Genomic DNA, 17093 nt, shown 5'->3' with positions numbered 1-17093 from the left:
TGGAGGCCCCTTGGGCTGATGGAGAAGGGGGGCACTGGGATGTCAGGGACCTGTTTCCATCTGTGGTGGGAAGAGGGCTGGATTTGGGCCCTTCTTTGGCTGGCAAGGAACTGTAGGGCATCTCAGGCACTTGCCAGTCCGCTTTCAGCCCAAAGGAGGCCTGAGGCCAGGGTGAGGGGCAAGAACCATCCCACTCTCCCCCTCCGCCCGCCCTGCAGCAGGCTGCTAATATTTTATTTAAAATATCTTTAGGAAGCGGAGGGCTGTGATGTATCGGATGTATTGAGAAAATGCTAATGTGTAATAGCGTGTGTCAGGGGCCTCGTTCATCACCCCGCGCCGCCTTCTGGGGGATCCATATCTAATTAACAGTAATGAATGAGGGAGCCCACCTAATGACAGCCCGCCAGTTTGTTATGGAAATGAGGCAATCCCATTAGGCAAAACACTTAATTAAACAAACTGCTCGGAGTGGAGGCTGAAGCAAGATGGGCCCAGGCCCTTTGGGGTACTAGGGCCCCTGATACCCGTCTGCCCACACGCCAGGTGGGGGGCACAGGGGCTGCTGCAGCCCCACAGAGCCAGGAACCCGTGGTCAACTCCAGCTGGGGGAGCCAAGAGGGACCCACTGGGGGGTCTGGGCTGGGGAGGGGGCAGCAGAGCAGTTCTCATCCCCATCTCGTCCCCCCAGCACATCGATGGGTGCAAGGCGGCAGAGGCCAAACACAGATTTCCAATCAAATGCGTGTACTTGGCTCCTGCTCTATTGACACTGAAGCAAGAAGGGCTCAAGGTTAATTCCTTATCAATACCCTATTGTCAGCTCATTCATCACCCGGGGAGGGCAAGGGCTGCCCAAGCTCTCCCCGCCCCAGCCCCCATGAGTTTGGGAGGGTGACCAAAGGATGCTGTGCACCCCTCTGCCCGCCCCAGCCCTCTCCAGGCAGCCTTTCTCCAGCCAGGAGATGGGATGGTATGCAGCCATGTGAGGATGGGAACCCAAGTTCAAAGGGAAGGGGATGGTGGGATGCTGGGCAGGCAGAGCGAGCAGCTGCCCAGTGAGCCCCTGCCTCCCGTGCCCAGGGCTGGATGGAGCTGTGCATATGGCTGTTGAGGGGTGCCCGAGGAAAGCAGGTACATTGGGGGGCCCAAATAGTGGCTGTGGCCGCTGGCTGTGCTATCCCCTTTCCTAACTGCCCCCCCAAGCCCCAGCCCTGTGCGCCAGGTGGTGCTGCCAGCCTTTCCGGAGAGCAGCACCAAGTTCAGCTCCCTCCCCAGGGCTGGGGAGCTACAAAAGAACCCAAGAGAGCTCCACAGACCTAATTCACCAGGGTTTCCAGCAGTTTGACCGTGGTCTGTCCAACTACAATATTGCACAGAGTCGCTTAAAAAATCAACAGCCCACTCTGGGTGATGGAGGGGAAGTGGTACGACCTGCCCTGCCAATGCAGGGCGGGCAGTAAAGCTATTCCTGCCATTAGATTTTCAGTTTCAGCATCCAAAGCTGAGAAATAGGATCTAGTATGACTTCCAGGGGCAGGCAGCTCTAAGGCTAGACGTTGTTCCATATTAACTCACCATTTCTTTTTCTTGGCCCTGCAGTTTCTTCTTGCCGGTCTTCTTCCTCTCCTCAAGAAGAGGCTTTTTGCAGGAGATGCTCTCAGACACGCCGAAGCGCTGAGCTGCACTGCTGGGTTCTCCTCCAGCATCTGCCGCTGCTCTCTCCACGCAGGAAAGCGGGGACCTGCTGCCATCTCGTGGAGTCCCGCTCCCTCCCGGGTCACAGCGTCCCAGCTGCCCGGCCACCGCTGCCCCCCGGAGCCTGGCACAGCCACCCACTGCCACTTCCACCTCCACCACCTCCGCAGGGCGACGGATACCAGCCTTACGCCTCCCCACTTCTATTTTTAGGAAGCAGAACATGGGCCTGGGTTGCTCATTTCCATTTCAAGCCATCCGCACTTTTCCATTAGTGGCAGAGCCTCGCACATATGCCTGTGACTTCCCACCACGCACAAAGATGCGACACAATTTGCTGTCCCAACACACAAAAGGCAACAGCAGACTTGGTTTAAAACACCTTTACTAGGTGCAGACACAGTTTAGGCTTCACCCAGGGGCTTGGTTTCACTTACTCATGCTCCAAAACACAACCCCTGGCTGGGCTGGATGGTGCCCTTGGGCTGCCCAGGTCCCCACCGCGGTGTCTCGCAGCGCTGCAGGGCATCAGGGCTGCACGGGCACCGTCCCACCCACCGCCCGCCAGCAGCAGCCCAGCACCCCCAGCGCAGCACACGACCACCCTGACCACCAACCAAACCCTTCCTGCAACACCACTGCTGGCTGGGGAGAGAAGGGAGTGATTAAGGGAGTGGAGCATCTCCCGTGTGAGGAAAGGCTGAGGGAGCTGGGGCTCTGCAGCTGGACAAGAGGAGACTGAGGGGGGACTCATTCATGTTTACAGATATATAAAGGGTGTCAGGAGGATGGAGCCAGGCTCTTCTCGGTGACAACCCATGATAGGACAAGGGGTAATGGGTACAAACTGGAACACAAGAGGTTTCACTTAAATTTGAGAAGAAACTTCTTCATGGTGAGGGTGGCAGAGCCTGGCCCAGGCTGCCCAGGGGGGTTGTGGAGTCTCCTTCTCTGCAGACATTCCAACCCGCCTGGACACCTTCCTGTGTAACCTCATCTGGGTGTTCCTGCTCCATGGGGGGATTGCACTGGGTGAGCTTTCCAGGGCCCCTCCAACCCCTGACATGCTGTGATTCTGTGAAGGCAGCACAGGGCGGCACGGCAGCAGCCAGCTCCCCCGCAGGAAACACTCACAAACAGTTCTTGTTGCTGAGGGAGGGTTAATTTGTGCTCTTGCAAAATGAGCCTAGCTGGGAGCACGCAATGGCCGCAGCTGGTCCCTGGGCACCCTCCTCTCCCTCAGCCGGTGGGTTTCACCCACAGGGGCTGGACTGTAGGAAAACGAGCTCCGGGCTCCCCCAGCAGAGATCGCTGGTGCCACATCCCACTCCCTGCCCATGAGATGAGCAGAGATGCTGCATTTCTCCTCTCAAAGACTGGATCTGCAATACCCCTCCTGCAGCCCGCCTCAGAGATTTACTTGGATTTGCCATGATATCCCAACCTTTGGCTTTCGGTGTTCAGGCTGAAGCTCTTTAGGAACACGGGCTGCACCAAACTGTGACAGTTTAGCAAGGATTAAGGGTTTGAGGCAGGGTTTTTTTTAAATCCAGTAGTGCTTGGATCAGTTCTTGGCTGTGTGCCTTCAGGCTCCAAGTTATTAACCTGCTGTTTCAAATAACAAGCACTAGAAATAAAGAGGGCAGAAAGGGGCAGGAGGGAGGGTAAGCATACATGCTGTATAGGAAAAAAGAGGGCAATGTATCACATGATATAATAATCATCATTAAAACTTGCTGTGACATGGAAAACAAAACTTACCCAGAAGATGGGTGCTGATGACTGTAAATCACTGGCTTTCTCAAGGTCCTCGCTGCTCTTAGAGCAGCATGTACACCAATCAGCCCTGAATTTCAAGTCAGTTTTGCAGCAGTGGAAATGCCCATGAGCTGGTTCCTGCTTGCAAAGCCCAGGGCAATGCGGAGCCCCAGCAGCCACGGGGACTGCGCTGGGGCAGCAGCAATCCCGTGGTGGGGAGGTGGATGGGGATTGAGGGTGTAGCTGACACCTGTGAGGTTCTTCCCGGAGGGAGCTTTGCTGTCCCATTGCACAGGGACATCAGGTTTAGCTCCAGCTCCTGCCAGCAACACTTCACAACAGCCCGAGTCCTTAAACACAAGTCCAGCACCCAGGGCAATAAACAGGAACAGCAGATTCCCAGCCCAGCACAACTGTATTAATTCAGAGGTGAGCATTATGGAGTGCTTAACTGTTCTGTAAACACCAAACCTGCAGAAACCAGCATGAGGGCAAGTGCTAGTTAAATAACCTTTATCACCGCTGCTGCCTATGAGTTTTTGCAGTGCCACAAACAGGCTGGATGCTCAGAAGACACAGCCCAGCTCCCCAGGAAGGCGAACAGATCGCAGGTCAGGAGATACAGCACTGACAGCACAAACCAGGAGCCTGCTTTAAAAAGCTGGCAGATCTCTGATGGGATTGCTGGGGACAGGGGACTCTGCCTGGATTTCACAGGTTCAACCCCTAGGAACAAGAGTTTCTCCATGAAAAGCAGCAGGCTGGTGGGTACCTTACCGCAGGGAACCCTCACAGCTCATCTGCACAACAGAAGCTGAAACTGAGATCACACCTACAGAAGACTGGACCCCGAGCAATGAGGCCTCCTGCGCCTGGAACCAGGTTTCACTTTAAAAATGAACACAAACAAGGCCATCAGCCCCGTTTCTGTTAAGTCTCACCTATCCCATATACCTCACCCTTTAAAAGAACGCCCAATGTTGGGCAATTCTTTGCTTTAAATAAGCGTTGCCACGCCAGCCTGCTAAAAACAGTTGTTCAGCCACTGACCACAACGCACCTTGTGCTGCCATTTCTGGTTCTCATTTTAAACTCACGAATTATTGCAGTGCTTCCCAAGAGACCCCTCTCTCTCTCTGCATTTCAAATCAGAACAGCAAGTGCTTTGTAATTGTGGGTGACAGCACCCCAGGGGCGGGCGAGGCGAGCACAGCAGCCCACAAAACATCTGTCAAAATCTGACTTTTGTGTTCCTGCCTCTCAAGGGCACCTCCACGTTCCAACAGACCCACAGGTCTCCAGAGCCGGTTCCTGGGAATCTGTGGCTGGGAATGTAGTTGGCTAATCCTATCCATCACATTATTAATTAGCTTGCAATGCTGTGGCATGGCATAAACAAGTCATTAGCACGCTCTCCTTTGTCTCCATCCCCACTTCTCCCCAAATAAACAAGACCAAACATAGCTGAAGTGCAGTGCAACAAGCTACTTTTTCACTAGGTGGAGGGAATTAATTTCTTGTATTACTAGTACATGCTGCATGGACAGCAGAGACCAATCATCTAAAGAGAACATTATGGGGAAAAATGTTGAATTTCATAGCCATTTGTGGGTTGGAGGTGATTTCAGAAATACCCGGTATAAATCATAGCTCCAAGAGACAGTTTCATTTTTCTCTGCAGGTCCACCTTGCTATTTCTGGGGTCTTTCAGGTTACAGCTGTGCCAGTTTCCCTGCATTTCCAGAAGCACAATATCGGCTGCTCAAAGACACACGATAATAAAAGAGCAGTTCTCCAAGAAAACAAAACTACTTGGGAGAACACACAAAAGACTGGAAGGAAGAGAAACAAAACACAAGACACATTCAAAAAGGTTAAGTTAAATCCTCTGGTTGAAGAGCACAACAGTTACTACAAACATTTGAGCTCCCGCTAAGTATCACAGCTTTGACTGCTCAGTCTCAGCTCTTTAATGGAACCAGATGACAACCTGGTCATACTGCCCGGCACAAGCCTTTTCCAGGTCTTACATTCAGCTTCTGGGCCTGATCTCCAAACGAGGAGAATAACAAGAGCTGGCATGCACCGAGAGAAGAGAAAAGTCCTGCAGAGCGGCTTCTGTTTGCTCACTGCAAGATAAAAGAAACAGCAGAGAGGAAAACAACAAAGACATTGAAGAGCTGTATTGTAAAATCAGTACACGGCAACAGAACACACATATTGGACATCAGGGACAAAGAGACAACGTGAAAAACAGAGAACACCACGAGACAGGAAGAAACAACACTCGAGGTGAAATTCTGGTCTGTGACACCTTGGTACAGCACATCATCAGCTTCAAGCATGCCACATTTCACCTTCAGTACTTTAAATTAATAATTAATCCATATCTACTTTCTGCTATGACATGGCTGGCCCAAAGGCCAGCCTGGAGGATTTCAGACTTGCAGGTGGCAAAATAAAAAAACACTTTAAAAAAAGCTAAGAAGTCTCCGCTTTCCTCCTTCCAAAGACACAAAGGAGGTGATTTTTCCCATATGAGCTGAGCAAAGCAGATGCAAACACTGGAGGTCATTACGCCGCTAATGAGGTGAGGCCCTGAGACAGTCAGAGAGGAAAGTTGTACAGAGGTTGCGGTAATAGGTGGGATACGCCCGCATGTGGCTGACGTGAGCTGAATCCAAGAAGTCTACGGCTTTCACAGAGACCCCGAGCTGCTGCCGCGTGTCTGCCATGTGCTTCACGTCACTGGCCTTGATGATGGCGTCAGCTTGGGAATAGAGGTAAAGCTCGGGCCACCGCGAGGGCGCATTCAGCAGGGCATCGTAGTGGCTCTCGTGGATGAAGCTGGTCAACGGGTACAGCAGGATCCGCAGCAGCACAGCTGTAGTAGCAAAAGCAAGTAAGAGGAAATACTTGAGGAACACATTTGTGGACACCAAGACAGTTGCCAAAGCACGAAGGGCTCCTATCAAGTTTCTTCTGCCAGGGGCACTATCAAAAACGGCGCCCGCTACTTTGAGGTTCTTGAAAGGCTTGTCAGTGTGGAGCATCTCAGTGATGTAACGGTACAGCATGAAACCACCATTGCTAAAAACGTGAAAAAGAACCGGTCTGTTTTCAATCTTGTAGTCAAAGACCAGCTCCAGGAGCCGCTTGGCTTGTGTCTGGAGGGATCTGATGCCAAAGGTCTCAGAGAAGAATATCATCCTCCATGGAGCCGTGTAGCGGATGACGGTGCACCCCTAAGAACAGAAAGAGACCCCACACACATTTAGGCTGTGCTGTAAATTACACAGAGTGGGCAAGTATCGGTACAGAGAACATGAAAATTTGGGACAGGCTTTCAACAGAAACCACAGGGCCAGGAGAAACTCTTTAGTGTCGGTAGCAAGGTATGATTAACATAATCCTATTCATACCAATAACAGTACACGGTATTATGAAAAGTTTCTGCAGCAGCGGAGGGCCTGGATTTGATGATGCTTGAGATCCTTTCAAATCCTGTACTAACTGGCACATTCCACTGGGGCATTGCCACCCACACTTTTATGAGCGTTAATCTTCTTCCAGGAAGATAAAACCATCATCCCTGATTCACGAACCTTCCATATCCATCATTTTGGTGAGACAGTCCTGCTCTGGCACACATCTGGTCCATGACATCAAAACAAAGGTAACAAGGAGGAGGAACTTCTCCATGTTCCTGGCCCATGCTCGTTTGCAGCTGTCTCCAAGACTCACCCACAAACAGCACTGACATGATTTTCACAGGTGTTTCTGAACCTCTCTAGCCACATCAATGAAGAGTACTGGTTTAGAAATTCAGAACACCTGAACAACTGCCTCTACAGTTAAGGCCTTACATTTAGGTGTAAATTGGAAAACAGGTTCTCAGATGATATCTGCCTTCTAAATAAAGCAGACGGAACTACATTTATAAATGTGGCTGTAGCCACTTCCTCATTAGGGAGCTAACAAACCCCTTTCTCTCCTTCCCCATTCCTACCATCTTTCTGACAGGAAAGTATTTTTCACGAAAGCTGGCACGCTGCCACGTAATGTGCTCCTCATCTGACCAGCAGCATCTCTTAGTCACAACAGTCACTTAACAATTCTTCCCTAAACCAAGCCAATTCATGACTCTTGCACTGGATTAGACATTAAGAATAGACTTGTTAATGTACAGACTTTGCTACCTATAGATGAAACAGATTTGGATAAATACAAGATCCTCGTATGCTGACCAAAAACAAGTCTCCTGTTTCACTGGGTCGCAATACCACAAGCTGGGGTTATTCAAGTGAAAAAACAGATATCATAACTTAGAGAAGAAGGAATTGGACAGGCCTTTCTAGTTCAAAGACAAGGCGTTGCTAATGAGGAGGTGTGACTACCATAGGATGCCTGTTCCATGGACAGAATAAAATGAATTTGGATTACAACATTCAGATGAGTCGTGTTCACAGGAGAGGAAAGCCAAAGGAACGACGGATGCTGACGTGCTCTGTCATTCCCAGCCTGGCCTTGCCAAGCCTGTGCTATGGCCTCTTAGAGAGCAGTAAACACATAATCTTTCCTCACAGGTTTACCTGTCTGGCAACCTAAGACAGTTCATGTCATTCATGAATAATCTCACAGCTTTAAAAGCCTTAAAATACTCCAGAGACTCACACAATGGCAGCGAGTTTCTTCAAAGAAGTATTTTTGTCTCAGCTGCACGCACAAGGATGACATCAGCAACTGTTAGATAATGCTGGCTGGGCTCCAAGGGACAAGGAGCTTTCAATGACAAGAGAACTTGCCACTCACTCCCAATGATTCCTCGGACCAAAAGATGCTTTAGAACGATTTCACCAACATGCAAAAAGGAGGCAGATTCTCAGAGCGCTCTATGACAGCGTCATTAAAATATAAATAAGCTACTCACCTTCTGACTGTAAATTGCACTGTATTTGGCCAGGTATTTGTCCTTGCAGCCTGCCCAACCTAGAAGGATCACCACAGGCTCTCTCTCTGTACTGCTTTCTGAAACAAATCACAAGTTTTAAAATAATTGTCCTCCAGTCTACCAGAATCAGAACACATGGCAACTTGCCTGGTTAATAACGATTAAGGGCAATGATGAGGCGTGTATCAGCTTAATATCCCAGTGACCTCTGAACACCAGCTTAATGTCCCAGTGAGCTCTGAGCACCGCCTGGTCCCAGTTTCGCAAGGTGGGCGTGCTCAGTAGGACAGCAGTTTCAGTTCCCACAGCTGCCCAGCTCTCCGCTGACGGGCAGCCAGCGCTGTGCGGATCACCCGGGGACACCGGCTCCTCCTCACCCCTCCCGGGAGCTGGGGAGGCATCGGAGACTCCTGCCTCCCTCCAGGACAGAGGGGAAAGAGAAGTGTCCTCCAGGAACCACCTGGTACGGCACAAGTGTCTGCACGGCTCCCTGCCCCCGGTCCCGAGGCCAAGCCCCTGTCCCCCACCCTCCGGGGTCCCCCAGGCCCGGTCTCTCTCTCTCTCTCTCTCCCCCTCTCCACCCTCAGGGCTCCCTCAGTCTCTCCTGTCACCGGGGTCCTCCAAACCCAGTTCCACCTCCCCGCCACCCTCGGGCCCCCCAGAGCCGCTGGCCCCGCACCACAGGCCGCCCCCGGCGCCAGCTCCACCGCCGCCTCCAGCCCCCGGGCCCCCATCGCCGCGCACTCCCGCCTCACACCCCACCGGCGCTTCCGCTCTCCCCACCGGAAGCTCCGCCCCGCTGCACCTCTCATAGCCAATGAGAAGGAAAAGCGCGCACCCTCCTCGCTCTCCGTCTCCTTCCCGCCACGCCTCCCGCTTCCTTAGCAACGCGCCCGGAGCACCGGTGTCGGGCTGTTCGCCCCGCCCACTGGTGGTGAAAACTGGCCCATTGGGCCAGGGGTGTAAAGGCGGGTGGCGATTGGTTCTTCTGAGGTGTCCCTCAATCTGCGGGGTATCCGCCCCCTCGGGGAGAGGTGAGAGGGAGTGGGGCTGAGGCGGGCGCTGCTGTGGGGGATTGTAGGGCCCGCGGGGGTCGGAGTGAGGAGAATTGTAGGGCCTGGAGTGGGGGTCGCAGTCAGAGGGGCTGAGGGGGCTTGTTGGTCCCGAGGTGGGTGTTTGGGTCAGGGGGTGCAGACATGGGGGCTAGGGAGGGCATGGGGGTCAGGGACTGTGTGAAGGACTGTGTGGCCTGGGGTGGGTTTTGGGGGGTGGGAGAGCACAGGGCCTGTGGCTGGACTGGATCAGGCCTGGTGGGATGGTTGGGCCTTGGGCAGGGAATGTTGAGGCTGCAGGGGGCTGTGGGGGTTAGGGTGGATGTAGGGGGCAGTGCAGGGCCCAGCTGGGGGCGAGTCGGGCACAGGGTTTGGGGTTGTGGCGGTGGTTGACAGTGGTGCTGGGGTTGGGAGGTAGGACGTGTTAGGTGAGAGAGGGGCCAGTGGAACTGGGGGTTGGTAGGGGCCGGGTAGAAGACGTGGGGTACACTGGGCTGTGAGGAGGGTTGTGGGAGACTTGGGGTATGCCAGGAAAGGGTGAAACCTGCTGGGTAAACAGAAGCCCTGAAGTTTTCTCTGAGGCTGGGCACGGCCTTGATGTTGCAAGATGCAAAGGTAACGCCAAATCACCGTCACACTGTCCTTCCATGAGCTCAAGGCCATCAGTCCCTGGCACCTCACATTTGGGCTGACCCAGCACCAGCCTGCCTTTTGGTCTCAATCTGATGACTTAGCAGCACTCTGGATGTAAAGGACCACTGAATTGCCAGAGCCAGTTCCTAAATTACTTGTGTTTCTATTGGCAGGAAAAAAGCACTGCCCTGACCCAGTCTTGTTTCGATTATTAGGTCCAGTGGAGTGGCGTGGCAGCCCAGTGCTGTTGAGAGCAGAGTTTGAAGCCAACAAACAGGAGTTATGTGCTGATGTTAGCAGTGGCAAACGACTCAGGCAAGTAATTTAACTTCCCTGTGTCTGTATGTTCCCATATGTAAAATGGTCATAATAAAAATATTCATGTACATTTTCAGGTAGTTTGCAATGTCAGTTTAAAGACTACTATGTCAGCAGATGCTGTTATTATAGCAGCAGGGACAGACATCACTTTATCCTCAGAAGCCTCATGCGATCATTGTTTCAAAGCCTTCTTTTTTTTTGCCATTGATTCATAGGCAAGCCCTTTGTATCACTAAAATCCTCACGTCCAGAGGCTGGTGCTAGTATTTCTGAACAGCGGAGTGTTACTGCAGCTTTATAATAAAAATAGATAGCATTACACCAGCAGCATCTCAAACATAAATATGGAAACATTAATTTAGAATCAATTTTGGGATGTTTCAGACTGTAAAGTTCTTTTAACTAGATCTCTGCTGAGGACAGAGGAGCACTTTATGGGACTGTAAATTTCATGCAAACAGTCTCTGTGAAATACAGATTCCCCCTACACACTAGCTGTTCTCTCAGTATCAATCATATGCCTTGCAAGTAATGTTTCACAAATATTCTGTAAATCACAGGAAAATGCTCGCAATAATGTGAAATATGACTTTCACTTGACTGTTTCACCAGAGGCCCCTAACAGGCCATTCTCCTGTCAGCACTAACATTTGTTATGGTTAATAACATTTTCAATCACAACTATTTTGGGAAAATGGATTTATTTTAAACCTGCTTCCCTGCTAAGGAGATCCTGAAAACGCCCTGCCAAGGACACAGACTCCTTACAGAGCACAGACCGTTAATTCCCAAATGAAATTTCATCTCAATTCTCAAACATTGTTTCTTAGCCCGCTTTTTGAATACTTTGTTTGTTTTCAGTCACCGAGGTGCACCTTCACCTGTTGGTCATTGTTTTCAGTCTAGTTCAGATACTAGCAACAGAAAGTTACATTTGAGCATGTATCTTGGGGGTACTCTGTACCTGATTTGGAAATTTGCTCCAGATTCTTGGAGAAAAGGCTTAAGAACTTTCTAGATAGGAAATTGGTAATTTTGGCAACTTGTATTGCATTGAAAGAAACTTCTTATTCTGAAACCCAAAGATTTTGTATAATTTTAACTTTTTTTTAATTCTCTTAAATCGCACTTTAAATAAACTGCAAAATGGTGGTTTTCTTATGGAAGAAGTCCAAGAACTATACTAGACAAGGCGTGAATTCCTTTCTTATCCTCAGGCGTGTTGTAACAAGTTAGGGGAAGACAACGCAGCTGTGTTAATGCAGCTGTCTGTGACCTGGTCCCTCTTTCTGCACCTGTGTATGTGCACAGACACTGACATTTAACTGCCACGCTCCTCAAGATTGGTCAGTATCTTTAAACCAAACTCACACATTTCAGTGGAATTCTCATCTACCTGAATGGAGAGCTTAGACCTCTGACATTTCATCCCCCTGCTAAGTGCACCTTCACATTTGTAAAGCTGGAATAGGGATATCATACTGAGCCAAAAGTGTGCCAAAGATATTTGGCAAAATATTGCTTTATTTAACACCTGTGTGAAGGGATAGGAGGAGATGCAGGCAGGGGATGTTTCTGGAGCTTCTGTCTTCTTGCCTACATTTCCTATCATTTCAGGTTTTCTTAGATTGTCTAAAAACATGCCATAGAAATTACATAAGAAAAAAACAGAGCAAATGACCATCATGCCAAAGGGTCCCAAAGCGCTTTCCCACTGCTGAGGCCAAGCACATCATCCTGGAGTGGATGTGGGCCCAATCCAAGTGATTGTCGCTGCATCACGTGAGGCAGGGCAGGCTGCACTGCTGTGTTAACAGGCACTTACAGTCCCCTTGACCCTGTCACTCCCCATAAATCCATACCAATTTGTGCTCTCATTTTACCCTATTTATTCTCTGGCAGGTCAGATATGAGATGCAGTGTTCATATCATGAGACTAGTGAGAAACCAAGACTGGGGAAATGGGTAACATCAAAATGACTTTATTAACAGACCAGAGAAGAGAGCTCCTGTGGTGAAGCCACCTGCTCTGGAAAATAATATCAAGTCTGTTGCAGATTCATTGTGCAGCTTCAGACATACCAGGAACTCTCCTTTTGCATTAGTTCTCCTATCTATGAAATAAATATAAAGGAAAATTAGATTAAATGAATGGCTAGTAAGTGGTTTAGTATTATTTGCCAAAGATTTAAAATGTGATTTTGGTGGTAATTCTTTAGTAAAAACTTTTTCTATCTTCAAAGCCCTTTTTTAACTTCTTTCTCACTTTTTTCTAGGCTCAATACACCATGACGTCTGTTAATGAGCAGGAAGCCATCAGGAAGCTCATGGTTTTCTTGCAGGAATGGGATAGTGCCCACAAAGTTGCTCGAAGCCAAATCCTGGACAACTTCATTAAAAGCAATGACAAGAAGACAGAACCAGACCTGGAGCTGGAGTTCTCCCAGGGAGCCAGCTTGTTTCTGGCTCGCCTAACAGTGTGGCTCAGGATGACGTATCTATTTCCTTGGACAGCTGGAGGTGGCCTGTGGTAGTGGGATGGAGAGGAAGGGAAAGTTCTCTACCACAAATTTGCTTAAAGAATAAGCTTCTGTATGGAAACATCTATATCCAGCTGTGTTCTTCAAGGTGTTTTGTTTTGTTTTTAAATGGCTATCTAAAGATAGAACTGAAGGGAGTGTCATGTCACCTTTCTCTCAGGGACCCAGAATTAGTGTTTTTTCTCATATTGGGATAAGCGTGCTGTCTCTGCATGCCTATGAGAGGAAGGTCCATGCTCTCTCACAGAGCAAGTACTCACTTCAGACCACCACGTTGCCAAAGGCAGCCTGGGGGACACAACAGTGGTCAGTAAATCTCTCCTTAGCCTTGTCAAACAGCTACACATACAGCACATGCCTCAGCAAGCTGCTCAGGTCCATTGGCATCTTCCTATCTGCTGCAGGCGGGTGAGTATCCACTGTCACTGTGTGAGAGGTGCTGTGGGGAAAGCACATGAGGGTGAGGGGGTGAAGAGATGAAGAAAATAACAGGTCCTTGGCTATCTTTTGGGAGGGCTGTGTAAGCACTCCGGGCAAGGCAGACCCCAGTGAGGCCTGTGATAGCAATTTCAAATGCTCTCAAAACCAAATCCACTGCTTGTGCATTTCTCCATAGCCACTGTGTCACTGGCACAATGTGGAAGGAGCGTGGTGAGAGCCTGGGTGCGCAGACGCGGCTTTCTGTGCCTGTGGATCAATATCTGAAATGAGCACAGGAGCTGGTCATCTACTGGCAGCAAATTGGGCTGCTGGTGGGCACCTGCCTCTCTGCCCCAGGCTGCGCTGCTTCGTCTTCACTACCTGGGCTCCAGCCACCCACTGCTGCAAGGTAGGAGGTGACAGTTCCTGGGAGCACGGCATGCTGACAAAGGAAGATGGGCTCCAAGGCAGGTGACACTTTTGGCTTTGTTCCCCCTATCCTTGCAGATGCAGATACCTTATGGAATTTCTGCAGATGGGCGGTCTCTTGGTTCTCCTGGAAATACTAGGGCTGAACCACCCGAGTGAAGAGGACAAAAGAGAGTCTGTAAAGCTGCTGCAGCTGATAGCGGACCTTGGCAGGATGTACAAGGAGCTCATTTGCGAAAACTACGGTAGGCAGCGTGTCTATCCGTGCTTTTTCCTAGATGAGGTGAGAATGTTCTCCCTGACCTCTGCCCCCCCCGGGCTCCTTGCCACACTGAGTCACTCCCTTCCCTCCACTTGCTGGATGGCAGAATGCCACAGCGTTTGCCTGGATGGAAGGAGTTCAGTCTCCATTATTGTTGAGCGGTTGCATTTCATCTCCTCAGTTTTTAATGAGCTCGCTTTCTTTACAGTTATTTCTTTTGATGCAATATTGCTGTCCTGCTGGTTGCAACTGCTCCAGTTAAACCACAAAATAGTTTCCATTCTTCCCTGCAGCATTCACCTGCTGCAAACTTTCCCAGACTTCCCCTCTGGCAGTGGGAAGGTTTTGTGGCTTGTGTGTTTTTAAAGAGCATTACAATTTTTTTTCTTGTTCGTTGGGAGTTTTTTGTTTGGTTGTTTTTGGTCGGTTGGTAGGTTTGGTTTAATTGGTTTGTTTGGTTGGTTTGGTTTGGTTTTTCTCCTGTGCAGTGGAAACCAAACCTTGCTGTTCTGTAGTTCAGGTTATGTTGTGAGAAGCTACAGGGTGACACCTGCCTCACAGCTCCTCCAAGGGAGATGAAGCGGCAGGATCAGCAGGGGGATCCTTAGCAGCACGGTCGGCATCCCAGTGCCAGATCCTCTGCTTGTGTAGAAGCCCAAAGAAGGGCCTTGGCAACCTACTGCAGCTGAGAATTTTGCCAGCTGGTTTCCAGTTAGTCTTGTGGCTCCTGACAAGGACAAATAATGTTTTTCCTGGCTTCTGTTCTTCAAACCGTGCTTCAAGTGGTACATGTTGCTGGATTCTCTTGGGGTGTCAGTGAAATAGCTGAGATGGGTGACCCAGACTCGTCCATGTGAGTGACTTGGCATCTCTTTCTCTGCACAGGAGTGCAATCCCTTGCCAAGTTTTTAGCTACTTCCAACTCAGCAGAGGCTCAAAAAGAAGTGCAGGTTCTGCTGGACTGTTTGGGGCACGAGAATCCCAAGTACCAGAACCAAGTCTGCAAAGGCCTCATTGCTGTGTTGCCGTGTGCCTCCCCTGGAGCCCAGCAACTGGCTCTGCAGACACTTGGGAACATGCAGGTGGGTAGTGGGCCTCGCCAGGGGTGAAAGACAGCTTCTGTTTCTGGCCTTTCTGCCCTGGCAGGAGAGGGGACAGTCTCCTTGGTGTTGGGTGCCTGGAATACAGTGTGAAGGCTGTCCCCGTCACTCTGCCCTTTTCCCCCCAGGATGTGGTGGGAGAGGCGCCCACAGTCCTTGTGGAGCCCGTGCTGGGAGTGCTGCGCTCGGTGCACCCGGAGGTCCAGTGTGCAGGTAGGATTCAGGTTGCAACCCTGGGCAGTGGCCGAAGGGCTCCGCGGGCGGCCGTACCAGGGGGTGGCCGCCGGCAAACCTGGGCAAGTGTGGCAGGAACGTGTGGAAGAGCCTTGGGGACTGAATGCTGGGGACTGGGAGAGTCATTAGCATGAGGTCATTAGCATTCCTCTTATTTGCATACCCAGAGTGCACTGCGAACCAGCGGCCAGCCCCAGTGGCGGTGTCCGCCGCCGCAGCTCTCGCGGGGCCGCTCGGTTCGGCCGCGGCGCCGTGCCCGTGTGCGCTGCCGGGGACGCCGGTCCGGGTGGCGGGTACCGGGCGAGAGCGGCGGGGGTCGCCGTGCGCTAAGGGGGGTCAGCCGGGGGCGGGGAACTGTGCGGGGAGGAGTGGAAGTCATACTCTGGTTTCTCTTCAGATCGTATAAATCTTTCGCCTTTTACTAAAGATTTCCGTGGAGAGGAACAAGTACGAGTGTTGATTAATTTTTTGAGGCTCCATTTCGGTGGAGCTATCCTTTCATTGGTTAAAAATAGAACTGAATGCGACCTAGTGAAAAATACAAAGTGTTTCAGTGCTTTTTCGCTATAAAAAGCACACAGAGCCTTAGGAGCACTGTTTAGAGGAGGGATAAGGAATCTACGGACAAACGGTCCCCGACTCTCGTGCGCACGGCGGAGCGGGGCCCGGCCCCCGCTTTCCGCATCGCCGATCCGGTGCTCGGGCCTCTCCGGAGCGTCCACCCCCCCCGGGGACGGCGGCTGCATTACCATTGTCTGCTCAAGAGGTGAGCGAGGCTTCGTACAGCCTCTTCACCCCGCCCAGGCGATGCAGCGGGGCCGCTGCCTGCCCCGCCAGCGCTTCGGGCTCCGGAAGAAGCCGTCAGCCGGGGACCTACCCCGGCAACGACAAGCCCGCCACCGCAGCCCTGGCCCCGGCGCTCCAGTCCCCCCCGGGCCGCCGCTCCAGTGGTGTTGTCGCCGCAGGGCTCATGGGCGGTCCCCGTCGTTACCGCGCAGGGCTCAGCGCCATGCGCGGGGCCCGGCTGCCTCCCGCCTCCGTCCGTTCGTAGTGGCGGTGCAGGCGTACCGCGGTCTCTCCCGAAGCCGATCTTCCGCTTCTGCGCGGCGCTGGGTGACAACCTGAGCCGAGCGCCTTGCGGTCCTCGCACGCTTCCGCTCGCTGCCCCAGGCCACGCCCAGCCGCCGTCCCCGCCTCTCGCTCCGGCCCGTGCGGCCCCGCCCGGCGCTGCGTCCCCTCCCGCCGGGGGCGGGGCGGGCCAGGCCGTCTCCATAACTTATCCCGTCAGCAGGGTTCTCATCAGCATACCCAGGATGCAGTGCGGGACAGCGGGGTGCTGGCCCCGGTAAACCGTGCCGCCCCGGGCCTGCGTGCCCGCTGGGCTCGGGTCGAACCGCGGGTGTCGGTAGCCGCGACAAGCCGATGTCGGGCTGGGCTGGCACGGGTAGGCCTGCGGGTCGCCGTGTCCTATGTAGCAGCAGCCGAGGGTGGGTAGCTGTGCGGGGAGAGGAGCCGGGTATACTCTGGTTTCTCTTCAGATCGTATAAATCTTTCGCCTTTTACTAAAGATTTCCGTGGAGAGGAACAAGTACGAGTGTCGATTAATTTTTTGAGGCTCCATTTCGGTGGAGCTATCCCTTCATTGGTTAAAAAATAGACTTGAAAAACAGAGAACTGTAGCAAGTGCAGACTTGC

At 51.7% G+C, this 17093-nt stretch overlaps 2 protein-coding genes and 2 non-coding genes across 13 annotated transcripts in view; 3 read left to right on the top strand and 1 right to left on the bottom strand.

Moving 5' to 3' along the window:
* Positions 1–4926: 4926 nt before the first annotated feature.
* On the bottom strand, positions 4927–9203 carry TMEM53 (transmembrane protein 53). Of its 4 annotated transcripts, none has more exons than XM_065071578.1 (3): positions 9170–9203; positions 8387–8484; positions 4927–6701 (listed from the first exon to the last, which is right to left on the bottom strand). In XM_065071578.1, the coding sequence occupies exon 3, from the start codon at positions 6663–6665 to the stop codon at positions 6039–6041; it is 627 nt and encodes a 208-aa protein (XP_064927650.1). In that variant the 5' UTR covers positions 6666–6701; positions 8387–8484; positions 9170–9203; the 3' UTR covers positions 4927–6038. The 4 variants fall into 4 exon arrangements, with proteins under 4 accessions (XP_064927650.1, XP_064927648.1, XP_064927646.1 ...); XM_065071576.1 differs by having other exon boundaries at positions 9165–9199; XM_065071574.1 differs by having other exon boundaries at positions 9087–9196.
* ARMH1 (armadillo like helical domain containing 1) overlaps positions 8736–17093 on the top strand; it is an 18748-nt gene continuing 10390 nt past the window's right edge. For 3 of the 7 annotated variants that reach the window (XM_013372215.3, XM_021285651.2, XM_065071571.1), the window contains exons 1-7: positions 9308–9441; positions 10308–10407; positions 12690–12907; positions 13293–13361; positions 13881–14047; positions 14950–15146; positions 15293–15377. In XM_013372215.3, the coding sequence (XP_013227669.1) occupies positions 12702–12907; positions 13293–13361; positions 13881–14047; positions 14950–15146; positions 15293–15377 (724 nt within the window). In that variant the 5' untranslated portion in view covers positions 9308–9441; positions 10308–10407; positions 12690–12701. Of the gene's footprint in view, positions 8871–9307; positions 9442–9942; positions 10075–10307; positions 10408–12689; positions 12908–13292; positions 13362–13645; positions 13783–13880; positions 14048–14949; positions 15147–15292; positions 15378–17093 lie in introns of those variants that run through there. The other 4 variants (XM_065071569.1, XM_065071570.1, XM_065071572.1 and 1 more) reach the window with 4 other exon arrangements.
* On the top strand, positions 15776–15890 carry LOC135580155 (U5 spliceosomal RNA). Its single transcript, XR_010474435.1, has one exon. It is a non-coding gene; the product is annotated as a U5 spliceosomal RNA (small nuclear RNA).
* On the top strand, positions 16917–17031 carry LOC135580176 (U5 spliceosomal RNA). The gene has a single exon (XR_010474456.1). It is a non-coding gene; the product is annotated as a U5 spliceosomal RNA (small nuclear RNA).

Source organism: Columba livia, chromosome 8 (assembly GCF_036013475.1).
Source record: "Columba livia isolate bColLiv1 breed racing homer chromosome 8, bColLiv1.pat.W.v2, whole genome shotgun sequence".
NCBI classification, from domain to species: Eukaryota; Metazoa; Chordata; class Aves; order Columbiformes; family Columbidae; genus Columba; species Columba livia.
The sequence above is the reverse complement of the archived record's forward strand: the minus strand, read 5'-3'. Positions and strand labels throughout refer to the sequence as shown.